The 18,721-nt window shown below is 38.3% G+C and overlaps 1 protein-coding gene across 8 annotated transcripts in view; it reads left to right on the forward strand.

The window, feature by feature from the left end:
• The window catches only part of cadps2 (Ca++-dependent secretion activator 2), a 96,159-nt gene that overhangs the window by 23,893 nt on the left and 53,545 nt on the right, over positions 1-18,721 (forward strand). For all 8 annotated transcript variants that reach the window (XR_013786277.1, XR_013786278.1, XM_079450233.1 and 5 more), the window contains exons 3-4: positions 8,175-8,507; positions 18,289-18,369. Coding sequence is in view for 6 of the 8 variants with exons in the window: in XM_079450233.1 (XP_079306359.1) it covers positions 8,175-8,507; positions 18,289-18,369 (414 nt within the window). In the remaining 2 variants the exon portion in view is untranslated. The remainder of the gene's footprint in view (positions 1-8,174; positions 8,508-18,288; positions 18,370-18,721) is intronic.

Raw genomic sequence — 18,721 nt, forward strand, 5'->3', positions numbered from 1 at the left:
GGTGGGGTCTTGGGGTGTTAGGTATCTGTGCCTTGTTATTGCATAGCAACATGCTAAAAAAAACACTGAACTCTAGCAATTACTTGGAAATGTTGCATTCTGGCATCAGGTAAGTACCAGTAGCATTTTCTTTAGAAAATATTTAAATACAGTCTATTTTAATTTTTTTTACTTCCAATCGCTCACATGGTGGACAGCTATACAGCTATTTAAAGGTGCGTTCAGACCGCCAGCGACTGTTTCGCAGTGTGTCTCTTGCTACCAGGTCATTCGAAGACGTTCATAGCTTTGGTTGCTCTAGTAATATTTTTAAACAAACCCTGTAGTAACTGTGATGAGAGACTGATGACATGAGCTCCACTGCTTTACTCCAATTGGTAGTTGCTCCTGAAAGTCGCTCATAATTTGCATAAAGTTGAGCAAATATCAACTTTGTCGCATCACTAGACACGCCCACTACCTGTCACCAATGGTGCTCGTGTCAACGGATCTATATTAAAATTAATGACATCGCCTCGCTTTGTCACTGGGTGTTGCTGGTGGTCTGAACGAGGCGCAGCATACACCTGAAGCGACATGGCAACCTGCTTGTTCTCAATAGGTTTGTCATGTCGCACCCGACCCACCCCACCCCACATCCAGTGAGGATTTTAGTAAAAATGGGTTCTAATGCGTTTCTAATGTCTTTTGTCATGTCGTGTCGGTCGCATCCGGTGTAGACACAGTGTAAGTCTGGAGAATACACACTTGAAAAGCATTTCAGTGAGAAAGCCACGGTGAAATTAAAACGTTATCTGAAAGGTCATTGGAAATTGGGAGCCCGAAATAGGAAATGGGGGAAAATGAACTCTATCTTGGGGTGTGTAACTCAACATATGACCTTTAACTTTCAGTTCACTTGGGTGTAAGGTTTTGTTTAAGTTAAGACGATTGTATTATTCAGTTTTTTGCTCAGATCTCTATTTTCATTCCTGAAGCAGTTATTTAAATTTAAATTAGATCTGGAAATCACATCCATTTAAAACTTGGAATCGCTGTGGTCTTGAGAAAGATTTTATTTGAAACTAATTAAAACCTTTTCATTTCACCTGTAAATCGCTGCTTTTAAGAAGAACAGTCCCTGCCGTTCAACCTGTACTTATCTGAGGCTTTACCCTCTTTAATGCCTTCCAGGTCTTTCATCGCTTGATTTGTCCAATTTCAAACCCACTGCCACTATCCGTAATAAAATGTCCTGACCTCCAACTTTTGTTGCAGGAAAAATAGCCAATCATGCCCGGTGAGAACTGTATTAGGCTTCCCTGCAGGTCACATCACTTATATTCTTAGCTTGTTTATGAAAATAATTTAAGCCTCGCTCGACAAGGACAGACGGGTTGGGAAATTACATGGAGAGGTTGAGAGATTTACAGCTGTGTGATTAGGTAATGAAGTCAGGCATTTGGCTCTAATGACTGGCTGCAGCATCGTCTAGCTGTAAGTTATGAAGAAATAAACTCCACTTTATTGATGGTCGATGGTGTGATGTGGCTTTTTTATTGTTATTAAAGGGATACTTCACCCAAAAATTATCATGATCATTTGTTCCAAATCTATATTCATAGCTTTGTTCTGATGAACACGGAGAAAGATATTTGGAAGAAGGCTTATAACCAAACAGATCTTGCCCCCCATTGACTCCCATAGTTGGAAAAATTACTTTATAATTTTTTTGGTTCTGTTGAACACAAAAATAAATTTTGAAGAATGTAGGACAGCAAACAGTTCTGGGGCCCTTTTGGACCACCATTGTTTCTTTTCCTACTATGGCAGTCAATGGGGGGCAAAATCTGTCTGGCTATAAGCATTCTTCCAAATATATTTTTCTGTGTTCATCAGAATGTATACACATTTGGAACAACTCGAAGGTGAGCAAATGATAACAGAACTTTCCTGCCCACAAAACCTATAGACCACAAGGGGCAGAGGTTTGTCTCTGCCTGATCAAAAATATGTTGTGTCATAACATTATTGTGGTCGTATTTACTTTTAATATGGATATTAGGTAAGTGCTAAGCAGTGTAATGAGATGGTCATTATTGCAACGTAAACCTGACAGGGTAATTATGATCCTGATGTAAATTGTAATGCAGCTTTATTTTGCAATAATGACGTCTGATTGTACATTATTTAATAACATGTGCATATTAACCTGCGATTGGCCAATAATTGGTATCAGTTGGTAAAAGCAATTTTAGATTTCGAACCACACAGGGTTTGATTGAATGATTTGGTTCTAGTCATGTATAATGTAAGTCTCCGATTGTTTGAAGTAGCACCTCAGCGTCTGACTTTTAAATCCGGCAAATGGAGGCGTTCTTAACCAAGCAAAATAAGCACAAACACAATAGTTCAGGTCCTGACATGTTGATTTTGTTGTAAGCTTATTGCCCTTTAGTCAAACCAAAATAATTTTATACACATCAGCCTGAGGTTGTCATGATCTGATATTGTTTTGTTCCCTTGTCCCCATCGCTTTACACACTTCTCACACACTTGTTTTTACTCTGGTGTTTACCACCCAGAGGTTCTCAATTGGATTACTGTTTGACAGCATTGCAAACAGAGCAGCTGCAGGCGAATTTGAAGGGTGTCAGAGCTGTACGTAAAGTTTTTTTTTCCTGTTATTTCCCCCCCCTTCGCTTGGTTTGTTTTGAATTACTTTCTCTTTTTCAGCTGTGCTTTCCTTCAAAACCACTCTTTGTAAACGGCTGATACAATTCTGCACAGCTCTGTTTCTCTGACTCGTGCCACATACCGTTTCCTTGTTAGCTTCTTCTAATTCAGTGTTGCAAAATTCTCTGTAAACACCACAGGCCTGATTTGGATTATTTTGGAGGTCCAATTATATACTAAAAAGTAAATCTATTCCTGAATTCCTCCCATCATGCATTGCAACTCACAAGGTTGCACCGTGTCATGATCCTCAATGGATTATTATTGCACAGTCGTTCATATTTGGTCTTTTTTCCATTCTTGAAACTTTCCGTATTGGTTTTGTGTCTTGCACAGTGGTTGCCGTACTGTTTGTCATTAGGTCCCTCTCAATGGCCATGTCAGAGTAAATTTAATCTTGCACTGCATTATACTTCGTTCAAACTGGCAGCATGTTGACAAAAAATTCAAGAGACCTTTCCAAATGTTCAGCTTATCATGACAAGACACATTAAAATTGTGATAATAAACAAGGTAATAAACATTTTTTTGAACTTTTTCTAAATACTACAAATATTACTCCTGCATTGCTTAAAAATGAATTTGAGTCGGACCCGATAGCCTTGCGGTAACGTGCTCCGACATATAGTGCTGTTGCTTTGGGCGACTCGAATTCTGGCTCGAGGTCCTTTCCCCACCCCCTCGCTCTCGCCCACTTCACTTCCTTTCCTCTCTAAAACAACAGCTGTCTAAATAAAGGCAAAAACGGCCCAAATATTAAATCTAAAAATGAGTAAATAAAAAAAGTGAATATGAACTTTTTATCTTTGCAGTATTTGAGGTCTGAATACAGAGCATCTTTTCTGTTATTTAGAACGGTTTCTCCAGTTTTCATTATCTGAAAATAAATGCATTTAAAAACAACTTTGGGAGAAATATTATTAGTAGTTCACTGAATGAAACTCACCATTTTAAAATGGTCTCTTAATTTGTTCTGCATCTGTATGTGTAGTATACTGACACTTTCCTCAACAAAGTCCGCCAAGAAAAATCATCAACAGCAATCTGGGGTAGAATCATGAAAGTCTTGAAAATTAATGGTTTGTGTTCATTGTTTGGCGGCCTTCAGAACTGAGAAAATCTGTCAACGCTTTGTTTTGATTGGCTTTTGTTTGTGATTGATTGTGTCGATAGCTCCAGTCTCATTTTTATGTTCAGCATGGGCCTACAAATTTCCAACTGCTTGTTAGGATTAAGTCCAAAGTGTTTTAAATCCATCAGAGTTCAAAGAAAGCATAGGAACAGGTTGTCGTTAGAGCTGAATAAGCAGCACAGATTTCCATTCAGATGTGAGGTAAGGGCTGCCGGGAGGAAGACTGAGGGCAGAACTGCAGTTCACAGGAAACCTGATAAGAAAAATGCTCAAGTCATATTGTGAAAAGGAACATACACATTAGAGAAATGAATGAATGGAGTAGCGGGTGAAACGACTCAAAATTCACATTTCAAAAGAACATGTTTCAGAGAATTGCTTTTTGTTATAAATCAAACAAAAGGTCTTGAATTGGTGCACTGAAAGCAGCGGGATGAGAAAGTCTAAAGCTTTTTCTTTTTTCTCATCTCAAGCCAGATCCTATAGTCACACGTAATGCAGTCTAGATGCTAGAGAACAGGGTTGTGAGGAAGGAAAGAGAGAGAGAGAGAGTCGTTTTTAATGTTTCACACAGCCCCGTGAAAAACAAGGTATGTTTTATTCATGAGGAAGTGAACGGTACGGTCCGTCACAGACATTTTTTAACCAGAGATTGTGAGTCAGCTTCTATACTATAAACAATCTTTAACTTTAACTGCCCGTTAACGGCTTAGGTATATCACTGTTATGCACCTAAGGCTTGGTTTTTCTTCACGAAACTATTTGGTGAAACTTTAATGTTGGGGAGAGTGGTTAGTTTCTCATTTATAGTGTGTGTTCGAGAGAAATATTTGTTGGAACAAGTACTGGTGGAGTGCAGTGGTTCTCAAGCTTTTTTGTTGTAAGCCCCCCTTTGTCCTTCGCTTTGCAGCCCCCCTAAATAAAATCGTATAATCTTAAAATTTGAATTGTAATCAAACCAAAAACATTCACCTATACAATGCTGGAACATCAATTCTTTTGCTTGGTCTTCTTATTTTTCTGATGATTCTGATTGCATAAAATGTATGATACATTTTTGTATTTCATTAAAGGCCACAAAATTTGTGGCTCCCCGATTCCATCTTGGGGCATCCAGTTTGAGATCCACTGGTGTAGTGCACTGCCGGTTGATCTCTCTCTACATATGCAGTATTCTAAAATACCCTACATAGGCCACTTCTTGGGAAATAAACACAAATTGATGCTTTTGGGTATGTTTATTTGAGTGTTTACACATGTATTCCATTGAGTGCATGGAATACATGTGTGTGTTTATATTTCTAGCACTTTGCCCCTCATCTTGGATAAACCTATACTGTGTTACATTCAACTTAGAAAGACAGAACTTCAAACTTGAAAAAACTAAAAAGAAACTTTCCATTAAGAAATATCCAACATCTGACTCAATAGAACACAAAACATTTCTTGCAATGGTTTCTGGGATTGCCTTTTTCACATTCCATGCTTTCTTATAAACCAAGAAGGATGAATAAAGTAGCTGCCTACCATAACATTGGGAGCATGCCTACTTTATGGTCCCTTAGTAGGTAGCTTACTAGGTTTTAAAACAGTGTGACTGTAAATGTATCGGGTTCCAACATAGATGCAAATAACTTCTCATAAACAAAAATATTTGTCATCACTAAACTGGTGTTTGTTATTTAATCAGCTTCCAGCCGCCTCCTTCCCACACTCTCATAATCACACCTGTTTATCGTAGACACGCCACCCAAAACAAAATCAAACACGCTCATATAACCTCATTGTCTTCCTTCATAACCTGCTCCAGGCTTCCCGTGATTCCCAAACCTGTGCCATTAAATCTACAGTCTGTTTTACAATGTTCTCCATTCTTCTGCCTAGATTAATTCCTTGTATCGGCTTTAATTACACACGGGCTGCAAATGCCTCTGTATCTTATTAATCTCTCCAATGCAGACGGAGAGCAGCTCAGCACAACGTCGGTTATAAATAATTGAATGAGATTTTAAACCGCCAATTAAGTTAAGCAGCAGGGAAGGAGGAAATCCCTTGGTGGCCGATTCATTAGCAATAATGTTTGACATTTGCACCACCGTAAAATGGAGGCATTAGACAGCATTGTATAGAGCGCGTTTCGGCAGCAACAGTCTGTAGATACATTTTTATTCGATACCTGAGTTATGAATCCGTGCCGCTGGAGTACTCCAGCACTCATAACCAATAAATCATCGTTGTGCGGTGCAGTTTGGATGGATGGGTACGAGGGGTGTGGGGAATGAAAGTGAGTTACATATCGAAACCTTTTTTTTGCTGTCTAGTTTTTAAAGTGGAACTAAGTGCTCAAGGTCCATTTCAGGTTTTGACTGTCAGTTAATGTGAATTTAGCATTTGCTTTCCCTGGTAAACAGTGAATGTTTATAGGAAATGTAATGAGCATCCTCGCTGGTGCTTTCAGTCATGGTCTTTGAAAGCTTTCAAAGCTCGGAAAACTGTCTAGAAGTTGTCCGGGACATATATCAACCAACAAATCAAATCAAACTAGGAAATTGTGTACAATAGAAAATAAAATTTTGCAATATCATTTTCATGGCAATGTAACATTTGATATCCTCCTCACTGTTGCTTTTATTAATTTAAAGCTGTATTGGACAAAATTCCATTGTGTGATGTTATTATAAGCATTTCCTCCAATTGAAAAGGTCACACTGGGGTGTGTCGATATTCTATTGGTCTTGCCTCGTCACGTAAAACCAATTTTGCAGGTTAGAGTTCACCAAACTTGAAATTCTGCACAGATTCTGGTCTGCTGCATTCGCATGCATATACATAGAAGGAAATGGTATTTAAAGTCTAGTGTGACCATAGTATTATTCTCATTACTCAAAACCTTTTAAATATAGACAATTTGAAAGAAAACATTAACAAACGTTATGGGCACGCTCGCTTTTGTGGCCAAAACTTAACTTCTGGGACACATGCGCAAAGAAAAGAGTCCCTGTATGTTATTTCTGAAAACAAACAAGAAATAACAAGTAAATTACATTAGCTAGCAAGTAAAAAATATGTCTAGTCCGAGTTACCAGTAAGAACTGGTACTTGGCTAAACTTAACGGTTGGTTTATGATCTCGCAACATGCTGCTCATGTCCAGTACAGAGAGTGTCGGTTTTTAAGTGATACTGGAATGAACAGGTCCTTGTGTGCCTGCATTCTACCACCTGTGTGTTTTTTTAAAGCTGTGGAAAAAATATGTTTCTCCATGGAAAATCAAGGCACTCCTTGACTTAATCACGTACTAAGAAACACTGCAGTGTCTTTGTTTTTCGCGTTTTTCTTTTAAAAGGATTTACCCCAGCTAAAATAATGATAAGTACTCATCCTCATATTGTTTAAAACCAATGTGACAATTAAAAAAAATCTTCCACCTTTATTAAGTATATAGTCATATGTCTTTCAAAAAGCAAAAAAGCTATGAGACACGAGTTAGACATGACTGAAGGTGTTGATCATGTTTATAAGGATTTTTATTGACATGTACAGTATTCTGTCTGTCAACTAAGCTGTGATGGTTTTTTTTATACACAGTCCAGGCTCTTATGTCATTTGATCTGTTTTAAAACAACCGACTCTCAGTTTACAAAATCTTTAATCCCTGCTGGTATAAATGCTGTGTGTGGAATTTCCCCATATGAGAATTTCCCTTCCCGTTGTGCTCCGATCTCTCTCGACTCCAGTGCACGATGCTTTCGACAGATTTATTCCCCCGCCTTCTTGAGACGAGGCAGCTGAAGTGTCTTTGTTCTGCTCCATTACTCGCAGTTAGGAGCTGCGATTCGTCTCCATCTGCTGCTTCCGACGCGCCTCACCAACTTCAGTTCCCCAAGATACGGTCACTGAAAAAAAGAATTAAGTGAAAAGTGGTGAAGTGTTTTTTTTGTGTTTTGATATGTCATTCTCTCAGTGGGGCATTTTGATTTCTCACAAGCATCAGCAACTTTCCTAAAACTGAGATGTTGTTTCTTTTGCTTTGAGGCTTTAATTGAATTTTGTGTGCTTTGCTTAAATGTGTTCCTTGGGTATTGATAAAAGCACTTGTTGACCCAGGTCAGTTCTGGGCTTTTTCACAGAGAAGCCATTCCCATAATGCACTGTGACGAGCTCAGCAGAATCCAGAATTTATAAACCAATTGTCATGTCATGTATGTTTATTCAGTAGGCATATTCATGTAGAGGTTATGTGTAAAAAAATAATTTAAATATTTAATAATATATTTTGTGACGAAAGAGTACCGATAAACTATATCTGTCACTGTTTCTTCGGCCAGGGCTTCCTGAAGAGCGAGCGAGTGGCTCGCATGGTCCAAAGCGGAGGCTGCTCTGCTAGCGACTTCCGCGAGGTCTTCAAGAAGAACATCGAGCGTCGCGTGCGGAGCCTGCCTGAGATCGACGGCCTGAGCAAAGAGACCGTCCTAAGCTCCTGGATCACTAAATATGACGCCATCTACAAAGGAGAAGAGGACCAGCGGAGGTCACAGGGACGCATGCCGTTCACCGCTGTGTCTGAGCTTATCCTCAGCAAGGAGCAGCTTTATGAGATGTTTCAGCAGATCTTGGGAATCAAGAAGTTTGAACATCAGCTGCTTTACAATGCGCTTCAGGTCAGTTGTTGCTAATCACATGCATGTCAAGGGGTTTTTGCTATGTAAAACATGGTAATGACTGTTCAACACAATCTCTCAATCTTATAATCTCATGCTATAACTCATACCTCTGAGCAACAGTTATGATAAGAGGATATAAAAGAGGATGCTAATGGCACGTTTCCCAGTCATCATTTGTCATTTTAAATATTGCACGTGGACTTTACAGAGGTATTATCGTACAGGGAGATTTATATATTTTTACATCCTTATTTCTTATGAATTGATACGATTTTCTTTCCTGCCAGTAAGATTAGGTTTTGGGGTAGGGGAGGGGCTTCAGTATGCCGATTTTCTTATAATCATACGTTTTTGTATGATTCACATTGTACATATTGATACAAATAGGTCACCTTGTAAATTTATTTACAATTCTGTGAGATCAGGCTGGACTGGATGCAAAAAAGTTTTTGTCCTCTGTATGTTTGTTTGTATTCATTTCTCTAAGACTAACCCTTAAGGGGATCTTCACATAAATCACATGCCAAAAACATACATGGAAAGAGGTGCAATTATGTATTATTTTGCTATTATTGTAGTTGACTGCTATTGAAAGTTTCCTCTGAAGGTCTGCGAGCTTTCAAAGAAGAATATGATTTCCTTTTACAAGAAAAACTTAGATTTTCCTTTTTCTGTCAAGTTTTTTCATTGGCTTTAATGCGGAGTTTCATTGACAAGTAAAAAAATCCGTTTGTGAATCCCTGAATCAAAATCTCCTAAGCATTTCTTGGCATGAGAGTGATCATGGTAGCATTGAAAAAACTGTTAACTCTAAAAGTAAGCAATGAATTTGCTATCACCTTGATTTTGGAGGTTAATTCTGATCTGTTAATTCCTCTTCCCCAAAATCCCCTTGAAAATCACATCTGTGGGGGAAAATATTGCTTTTTGTAATTTCTTTGAAAGGTACATTTCGTGTTAGTTGTTTATTTGAATACTCGTCGTCAATTACGCTAAGCCTTTTAATCCCTTGCCCTTTACCTTAATCACCTGAGCACAGGTGGCTTTTTACCCTCTCATCTGACTCTTTGAAGACATCCCAGAAAGGTCAGGGGTTGACGGGAAACAGTTCAGCTGGCTTGCCCTCGTGTGTTATCTGTGACTAGCCTTCTCCCCGGGAAGAGGAGGATGTGGTGGGTGGTCTTCACAGACTTCCCTTTTCATCGCAATTACAGATTAGCGTGATTAGGCGCGTCGAGCCCGGCGGTAATTAGCACGTTTGGGATCTAACTGAGATCTCATGTTTGCCCAAAAGCAGGGGGGACCCTTTTATCAATCTTCACAGGGTATATAATTTCACTCGCTCTCGTGCAGACTTTGGGGCCATTCACACAGAACGTGTCTTTGCGTCTAAAGATGCAGTGCTCAGTAATGGTTTTTAAAAAGCACAGTGTAGAACGCGAGGGTTCGAGACACCTCCTCCATGTTGCCATGTCATGACAACTTGCTACTGTAAACAGAAGTTTGCAATGCTTGCCCCACCTCCAAATTCTTCTGATTGGTCCACTGCCTTGGAACTGACATTGTTGAGAAGCGCTTCGTTTAAAATCTTTCATTCTTTACATTTGACACGTCGTCTTAAAAACGCGGCTACTAATGTGCGAGGAGGCCCTGCAAGAGAAGCAATACGTGAGCAGTCATTCACTTCCATGAAACGTGTGTTTACATAACATTAAACTATGGAAGAGTAGAGTATTGGAATTGAAAAACACATTCTTTGTGAATGACCCCTTTGGCTGTAGTTCAGTTTAAGAGTAGAAGTTTTTATGCACATGGTCGTGAACAACTTGATGAATTTACACTTTGCATCTTGTATGCATCTCAAACCACCCTCAGAAGCGCACCCAGTCAGAGCTTTGGTGATTAATATGAAATAAATAGCCTTTTAATCATCGTATTAGAAAACAGAGAGATATACAGTATACACAGCTTTAATGGATGTTAACACTATAACGATAAACGATAACAAAGTTATAACTTTTAGACATCACGAGAATAGTTTGTTGGAATCATTAATGTACGAATTACAGACGGAAGCGTTCTGGAAGTTTTAATGTGGAATCTAATACTTATTGATATACACCACATCTAGGTTAGATATACATCCATTTGTGTGACAGTAGCAACCAACTGCATCGCGTGAGTTTAGAATTAATGTCATGTTATCGTCCGCTGGAGTGGATGCAAATATATGTATAATTATTGTTACAGTTATGGCAAATCCTGAATGTATCCCTCCCTCATTTTTCCAGAAATTATTTAGCTATTCCCCAGGGAGTGCACACATTTACACTGGGATTGCATGACTGATACCGAAAGCTTGTCAGACATATCAATTTTCTAATGTGGTTCACGAAAACATGAAGGTCCATGTGCGTTTTCATGCTTTGTTTCATCCTTTGTACCAGTACATTGTTATAGAGTAACGAGGTGGAGTTGCACCATGGTTCCAATCAACTCCGCCTTGAACTACCGCTGCTGATCCATGCCGGCGCTTATTAAGAATTTAAGCATCTGCGTGTGTTGTATGGATCCGTGTCAGGTGACATTTAACAGTTTGTTCGCCTGAATGTTAGGTTCGTCATTAGCCGGTAGCTCAGCATTCAATAAATCAGCCATACACACGTGTTTTAAAAGGGCAAAGAAATATAAATTCATGAGTGATGACAACTGCTGGGGAAAGCGGTGAAGCAATGCAGATCCACCAGGGGATGATGTGGATGTCCAGAACTTTTATAAAATGATATTGATTTTATCAACCAGACCAATAATGGGACAATTCTATTCAATTCCAATAAAGCTAACTGTTAGGACTCTGTCCTTCCTGTCTCGAGCTTTCTAGCTCCCTGGGCAGAGTCATGACATTGCCACGTTTTTCGGGTTTCTGTTGTGTTATGCGTGGAGACATGTGGCTTTATGTTGTTACTTGATGCCACGTGTCTTCCTGTTATGTCTCTCAGCCCCACCCTCGTATCTCCTGTAATTTCATGAGGGTTTCATTCCCATCGTCTGTTTTGTGTTTCACCTTCGTTAGGATTTTATTCCCATCACCTGGTAGTTGTTTCACTCGTTATGGTTTCATTCCAATCACCTGTCACCACTCTCCCCATGTAATCACTCCTCGTTAGTGTCTCCCTTTATATAGTCTCAGTTTCTCTCTGTTCAGTGTTGGTGCATTATCTTTTGTCTAATGTCTAATGTCTAATGTCAATGCTCAACACGGATGTCTTGTCTTTGGATTACATGTTGTTCCTGTTCCAGTTTGTAGACTTATTATTTCTCTTTTATATAGACCTTGTTTTTTCCCCTCGTGGAAGGTGTTTGGTTGCTAGTGTGTTTTTGTTCTTGTTTTTCCCCATTGTGGGTCTTTTATTTAATAAACATTTATATTTAACCCTTCGTCTGGCTGCATCTGGGTTCTGTCCAAACCATTTCGACACACAACATATTCAATTTTAATCTGCTGACCTCAGTTGTAATTCCATCAATATCGGCAATTTAAATGACAGAATGGAGATTTTCTGATATGATCTGAGTTGGTTTACTTAAAGCTGAATTCCCTAAAGCGCTGATTCTTTGGTCATCTGAACCCTGATGACCTTAACTACCTTAGCATGTAACTTCTTAAACAATGTTCCTGTGCGAAATATGAAGAAGTTCAAAACAAGTTGATTTTAGTTGACTAAATGTTAAACCTTGAAAACGTTTCTGTTCATTGAAATCAAATAACATATTGACCTAATTTCTTGGGGAAAAGTACAAATTTAAATGTTGCCTCAAAAATAAACTGAAGGAATTTTAAAGCAGTAAAATTATAATTATAAACAAAAACGACAATAAAAAATGATTAATCTTATATTGCAACATTAAAAATAAACGTATAAAAAAACTACAGTTAACACAAAAACAAAAAATCTAAAATAAAAGCTAATTTAAAATGTTAATAAAACTAAAATCGAAACTATAATAACTTTGTTTGTTATAATAATCATTTTTAAATGATATTTTTGTATATGCAAAGTACAAAAGATTACTTGTTAGTGTTTGAACTGACTGTAAACAGGTTTTCACAAAGTTGTAACCATGGCAACAGTTTCAGGATTTTTCTATAAATTAGTATATAGCGGTATGTTATTGAATTATGATTGTCATTAATTTACTGCAATTACTTTATGATAGATTTATACATCACAAAAAAGTTTTGTTTTCTTGTTTTTTTCTGATAATTGACAAACTGTGGATGGCAGATGACAATTTGCATTATGGAACATGAATCTCAATGCCTTTATCACATCTCCACTATTGTAATGCTTTGTATTTTGGCATATCAAAATCTCAAATCTCACGTCTACAAATAGTCCAAAACGCTGCTGCCAGATTTTTAAAGGGCTGCAAGAAATCCGACCACGTCACTCCTCTTTTAAGATCATTACATTGGCTACCAGTGCACTACAGAATCGATGTTAAATTGCTTCTATTTGTTTATAAATCATTAAATAATCTCTCTCCTCTGTACTTATCAGACTTACTTCACCCTTACCCCTCGAAAAGGGGTTTACAATCTGAGGGCAAATCTCTCCTCCTGATCCCTAGAACTTGATTAAAGACCACATGATCCAGAGCATTCGAAGCGGCCTCACCCTCTGGAATACATTACCACCTCACATCAGATCGGCTTCTACCTTATCAGAGTTCAAAGGCTTTTTTAAAAACCCATCGTTTTTCCTTGGCTTTTAATACATATTGGTTATATTTGAAGTATTTTCTCTTTGTTTTTATTCATTGTAGAAATGTGATAAGTTTTTATATGTTTATATATATTTTTTATGCTATGGTCAATTGTGCATCACTTTGGATGGCACATAAATAAATATTTAAAAAAATGTACGATATTTGTTTAATATTAAGATTTTGTTTTAAATTCTGTATTCTGTTCAAACATTGGTGCAATGTTAAAAAACTAAAAGGGGAATTATGTTGAATCAGCGTTGTTTATGTTTTCCCAAAGTGGTCTATACAAATCAAATTAACCGTCCTACATTGATTCATTCAGACTCCTATGGGTTTGCAAACAACCGGTTGGGGAAACCCAGCACTAAAGAAAATCTATGTCAGTTTTCATTTTTGCTTTAACCCACTGTGTCTGTTTCTCTGATAACTGCTCCACCCGATGTCAAATCCCCAGTCAGTCTCAAAGGAAGAGAAACAAAGAAACGGAAGGGAGACTGAGCGCATGACAATTGATATGTCAGTGGGTGGAGGGTGTCATTCAAAGATGAGGATGATCTGTGCACGGGTCTGTGAGGCAGATGAGTTGAGACACAGATGTGTTTGACACATACAGTAGACATGAAACAATAAAGACAGGAGACCAGAGAACACAGAACAATAGTAGAGAGGCATTATTAATATAAATTGAGATACTGTGCACATATACTAGATAAAAGCAACAGCAGACATAAGGCAAAATATTTGACTGTAAAAGGATGTAACCAATCAGAATCAAGTATCCCAGATAGGCGTGGAATAAAATTTGCCCCAATAAACCGCTAATTTGCTTTTATGGTAGTTTTTAAGTTTATGTATTGGTAGGATTAAGGGATGTAGATGTGCTTTATACATACTAATATTCAACCTGTATGCAAGTGTATAAGCAAGTTGTTAATGATTTTGTGTATCTTAATGTGTAACCAAAGTAACCAAATTCACTTTTCTTGCTATTGATGGACAGAAAATATAATGGTTAATAACACCACTGTCTCACATTTATCATAATATGATACATAACACACTGATTCAATCAGATGTAAATGAGAGCAAAAAGTCGCTCAAAAAGTAAACCAACGTTAAAAGCTCAATGAGGTGCGGAACATCTGTTTGGTCAGAAAGGTAGGCGTGTCGAGGCTCAGGTGAACGCAGAGAAATCCAGCTGTGCCTGCATGATCAGAGATGCCCATGTGCCATGCCGGTCCTCTTCTCGGCACCTGTCATCCTCTCCTTAATGAACACATTCAGGTTTGCCTCTCGCTCCCATCCCCCTGGCATCTCCCGTTAGTTCGCCACACATGAAGCTGGAGGAGGTGGCTCGCAGATGAGCCACCGGGAAGAGGTAATGAATTAACCGCCTCAGACGTAGCAGTGATAAATATATATCTCTAAGACAGGCATTGGACGGGCCATCAGAAAGTGATTCTGTGTTTTCTTGTGACCTAATTTTGTGGATACAGTTGTCCCCATTTACATTTTGTAATGAAGTTGAAAGGTTGAGCGATATAGTTAAGTTTATAGTTATATAGACGGTTTCATCTTAACATAAACAAACGCAGTGATTCCCACAGAATTTAATAAGAAATATTTGCATATTTTAAAGGTAAAGGCTGCAATCTGGTGCATTTTAACAGCAAAAAAAGTGACTCAATCTATAAATAATACAATATCTATAGTAGTAATTTAATCATTGGCTCCAAAGAAATAAAAGGTGATAATAGGGCAGAACACATGGTAAAATGGGAGTTAACAGATAGTCAAAACATGTAGTGTATGAGCCATCATAAAATGAAGCCAAAAGGGTTTAACAGTTGAACTAATTAATTTATTGCAATATATTAATTGCATATAGCACACATGTATTATATACTGTTATTATAGTTATATAATATTATAATTACTTATGATACATAACTTATCTTTTTTTACACATTTAGCTCATTCTTCTTGAAATATTAACAAATGCCCACGCCCTTGTATTTCGGTAAACCTGTTTACTTGTTGGACACTCCATAAACCAAAGTAGGTCCTTAAAATCACCAATTATTTGATCTTTAATACAATTATCATGCAGTAAAATAATAATACAAATTAATATTAACATAAATTAAATATTTATATTATATTACACTAGCCAAACACAAATCGGAATTTGACTGGGGGTCAGGCGCGCGTACGTTCGATGAAGCGGCCTATATATCTTTTTAAAGCTGTACATTAAAGATAGAGCAGAAACTTGAATATCCAGATAAAGTACTATCATCTAGTTTAAAAGGTGTGACGAAAACCTAATGGCCAAATGAAAAGCACATTCAAATATTCACATATTTATAAGGTTGCCAGTAAAATCATGGGGAATAAATCACAGAGAGAAAGACAACGCAAACTATGCATTTCGACTGGAGGCGGCTGCCTTTAATTGGTTTGCTAATTTAGACGAGGGGGTAAAGAGAGCTCTGCGAAGATCAGAGCGTGACAGCGGCATGCTTCTCTCCGAGTCGGTGACGTCTTTCATTAGGGTGCACCTAAGGCTTGTTGTCATAGAAATTGTTGCCAAACTCACCGAAATAGAGCAGCTAAAGAAAAGCGAACAATTTGGTAACACAGCAACAGAAAATAATCTGGTGCGCATATGTGTGTGACTCTGGGGAGGCGTTTAAGAATGTGTTCATCAAAGAAAGCCATTTTAATACTTTATAAGGAGAAGCCTGCAATGCTGGGTGACTGTTGTACATCAATTGGATGGCCACGCTGCTGTCTGTGTTTTGAAAGTTTGGCATTTTTCTTTTATTTATTTAGATGCTGATTGCCTCATTATGGTGGGAAATAGATGTGGTCATTTCGAGTGTCAGATCCATGGATTCATGAGAAAATTATCACACCGACTAGAGACATTTTACATTTTTGTTTAACAAAGTTTTCTATTTTCAAGACAGAAAAACTTAAAAATTCTTAGTCATAGAGTCATGTTTTTCCTAGAGATGCACCCATTGATCTGCCAATAATCTGTATCGGTGGATAAAAGCAATTTTTCGCACATTTTAAAACAGTCGATGATCAGGGCCGATATATCCTGTCTATCTAAAGAAGACAGTAAAATGTAATGAATTTGTGCTCTGTATAGAAAATAAAAAAATCAATCAATTTGATGTTCAATATTAATAGTCATTATATGAATTCATAACATTCAGAAAGTTAAGCAACATTATTTATTCTTCAGATGCCACATCAGTGAATACATTTAGTTTTAATCCTAAACTGACCCATGCACAGGCTGACCAGATCTTTGTTAAAAAAAGAGAAAAAAATACATTATTTTAAAAATATTTATTAATATTTGTTCATTTAAAAAATCTATAATAAGGGCTGTAAAAATTATAATAAAGCATAGGTTAATTTAACAAAACAATTCCCTGACTGACTAACCTCTGCTTCAGAGTTCACGGTACTTAATATAGATTTTTCTGCACATCCATTACAAGCAAATCATTAAAGAATAAATTGCGTTAACAGACGTTAGAGATGATCAGAATGTTCAAACCTTCTTGTAGTCTTCTCAGGGAAGACACTGTGTCCTGATGGGTCATGTCAGCGCAAGTGTGAGTCATTTACAGAGTGCAACAAGTGACGCTGAACTAAAATCTGACTGACTCCAGACCGCAGGTCCAACCATATCTTATATATCTTAATTAAATCTCACACTTTTGGTAAGGTGCGCTCAGACGTATAGTTTACTGAGTAAAACGCATACTGAGAGCAAATACAGGAGCGTCTAACTATCTGTAAAGAGGCTTTGAATGTGGGAGATTATGTGTCCTTAATGAACTGTCAGAAATGGAAATGGATGGCGGTGTTAATTCTTAATTCGTGACCATGTATGTATATAAACCTGACGGATGGAAAACATCTAGCTAATTCCAGGTTTAGCATAACCCTTAACACACAATCATTTGATCATCCTCACCATAACCTTGACCTCTTGTTGATGATGTCATTAGGTAACTTATTAACACATTTCAACAACAGTTTTATTTTAGGTCATCTGCCCCACGCTGCTCTCGCTACTTCCTGTGGAGCCTTTCAAGCGCTATGATTCAGGAGAGCAGTTCCTTTGACCCTTTCCGTCTGCGGCGCCAATGCTAACTGCATTATTAGGACCTTAAACGCTGATCCTCCCACATATGAGCAGACCAGCGCCGGGCAGACACGCGCAGCATTCATCCGGTCTGCTTTCTCCCACACGCTCCTTATGCGAGATTTAGAGATGGTATTTGCATATGTTAATCGAACAAGAAACGATGATCGGAGGCTTGATGCGGCAAAGTGTGGCACATATTACACGGCATCATTAAAAAGTGTTTTCACTGAAACAATCACATTAGAACTCTGGGGTGTTTGAGGGGTTTTCTAAAAAGATCAATAAGGGAAGACTGGCTGTACAAGCTCCGCTACTTGGTGGTATAGTACATGCTAAACTGTCTTACCCAACTAGTTTGGCGGACTTGGTACAGTAATAATGCAGCGTGAAATCTGAGCGCAGTCCACCCTACTGCAGCCGCAGGGAGAAAGAGCTTATCAAGTGGAAACAGTGCTAGGATGTGGGTTGTGTGTGTGCGTGTGCACGACAGAGAGAGATTTCCCACTCATGTAGAGGAAACCCTGTCATGACAGCATGCCAACATTGGTGTGTGGGTGTGTTTGTGTGTTTAATGGTGTGTGTGTGTGTGCGCTTATGCAAAATCATGCCAGATCCACGCTGTAAACGGATGAAGATATTTCTTTATCATCGTAAGTTTCCACGGCTTGGCAGTATAAGCTGCTCCAGTGCTTCACAAAGGATCACATGACTAACCGTGTTTGTCATTTTTCCCACCTCGACCATCTTTATGCTAGCGTTATTGTATCAACATGTACTTGTGAAACATCTTGCTGTGTGTCAAATAGATAACTGGTATCCTCTGTTTTTGTGAAGCTGGACAACGTGGATGAGCAGGCGGCACAGATCCGCCGAGAGCTGGACGGGCGACTGCAGCTGGCTGAGAAAATAGCAAGAGTAAGACACCATCACCTGTCTGTGATCTCTGTGGTGGAGTTACAGTGTCTTACTGTGAAAGCAGAGGCCTAGAACACCTTCAGATTCCTGTCAAAAGAACTAGCGCCGACATGACACTTTTTTCCTTATAAAAGTTCGCTCAATATATTTCCTATTGGAACAGGAAGTGTGGGCAGGGTGTATTGAAGGGTCCGAATATGCGTGAGTCATCTTTTATTTTTGGGTCGTTTTCCTGTAAAAAAGGAAGATATGAAATGCACACATGTCAGATAAAAATAATGGGGTTAAACCTAGAATTAAACGGATAGCCAGGGATCACATCTTGTGTAGCTGCTGTCACACATTGTTATTA

This window comes from Barbatula barbatula (assembly GCF_947034865.1).
Source record: "Barbatula barbatula genome assembly, chromosome: 25".
In the NCBI taxonomy this organism is placed as follows: domain Eukaryota; kingdom Metazoa; phylum Chordata; class Actinopteri; order Cypriniformes; family Nemacheilidae; genus Barbatula; species Barbatula barbatula.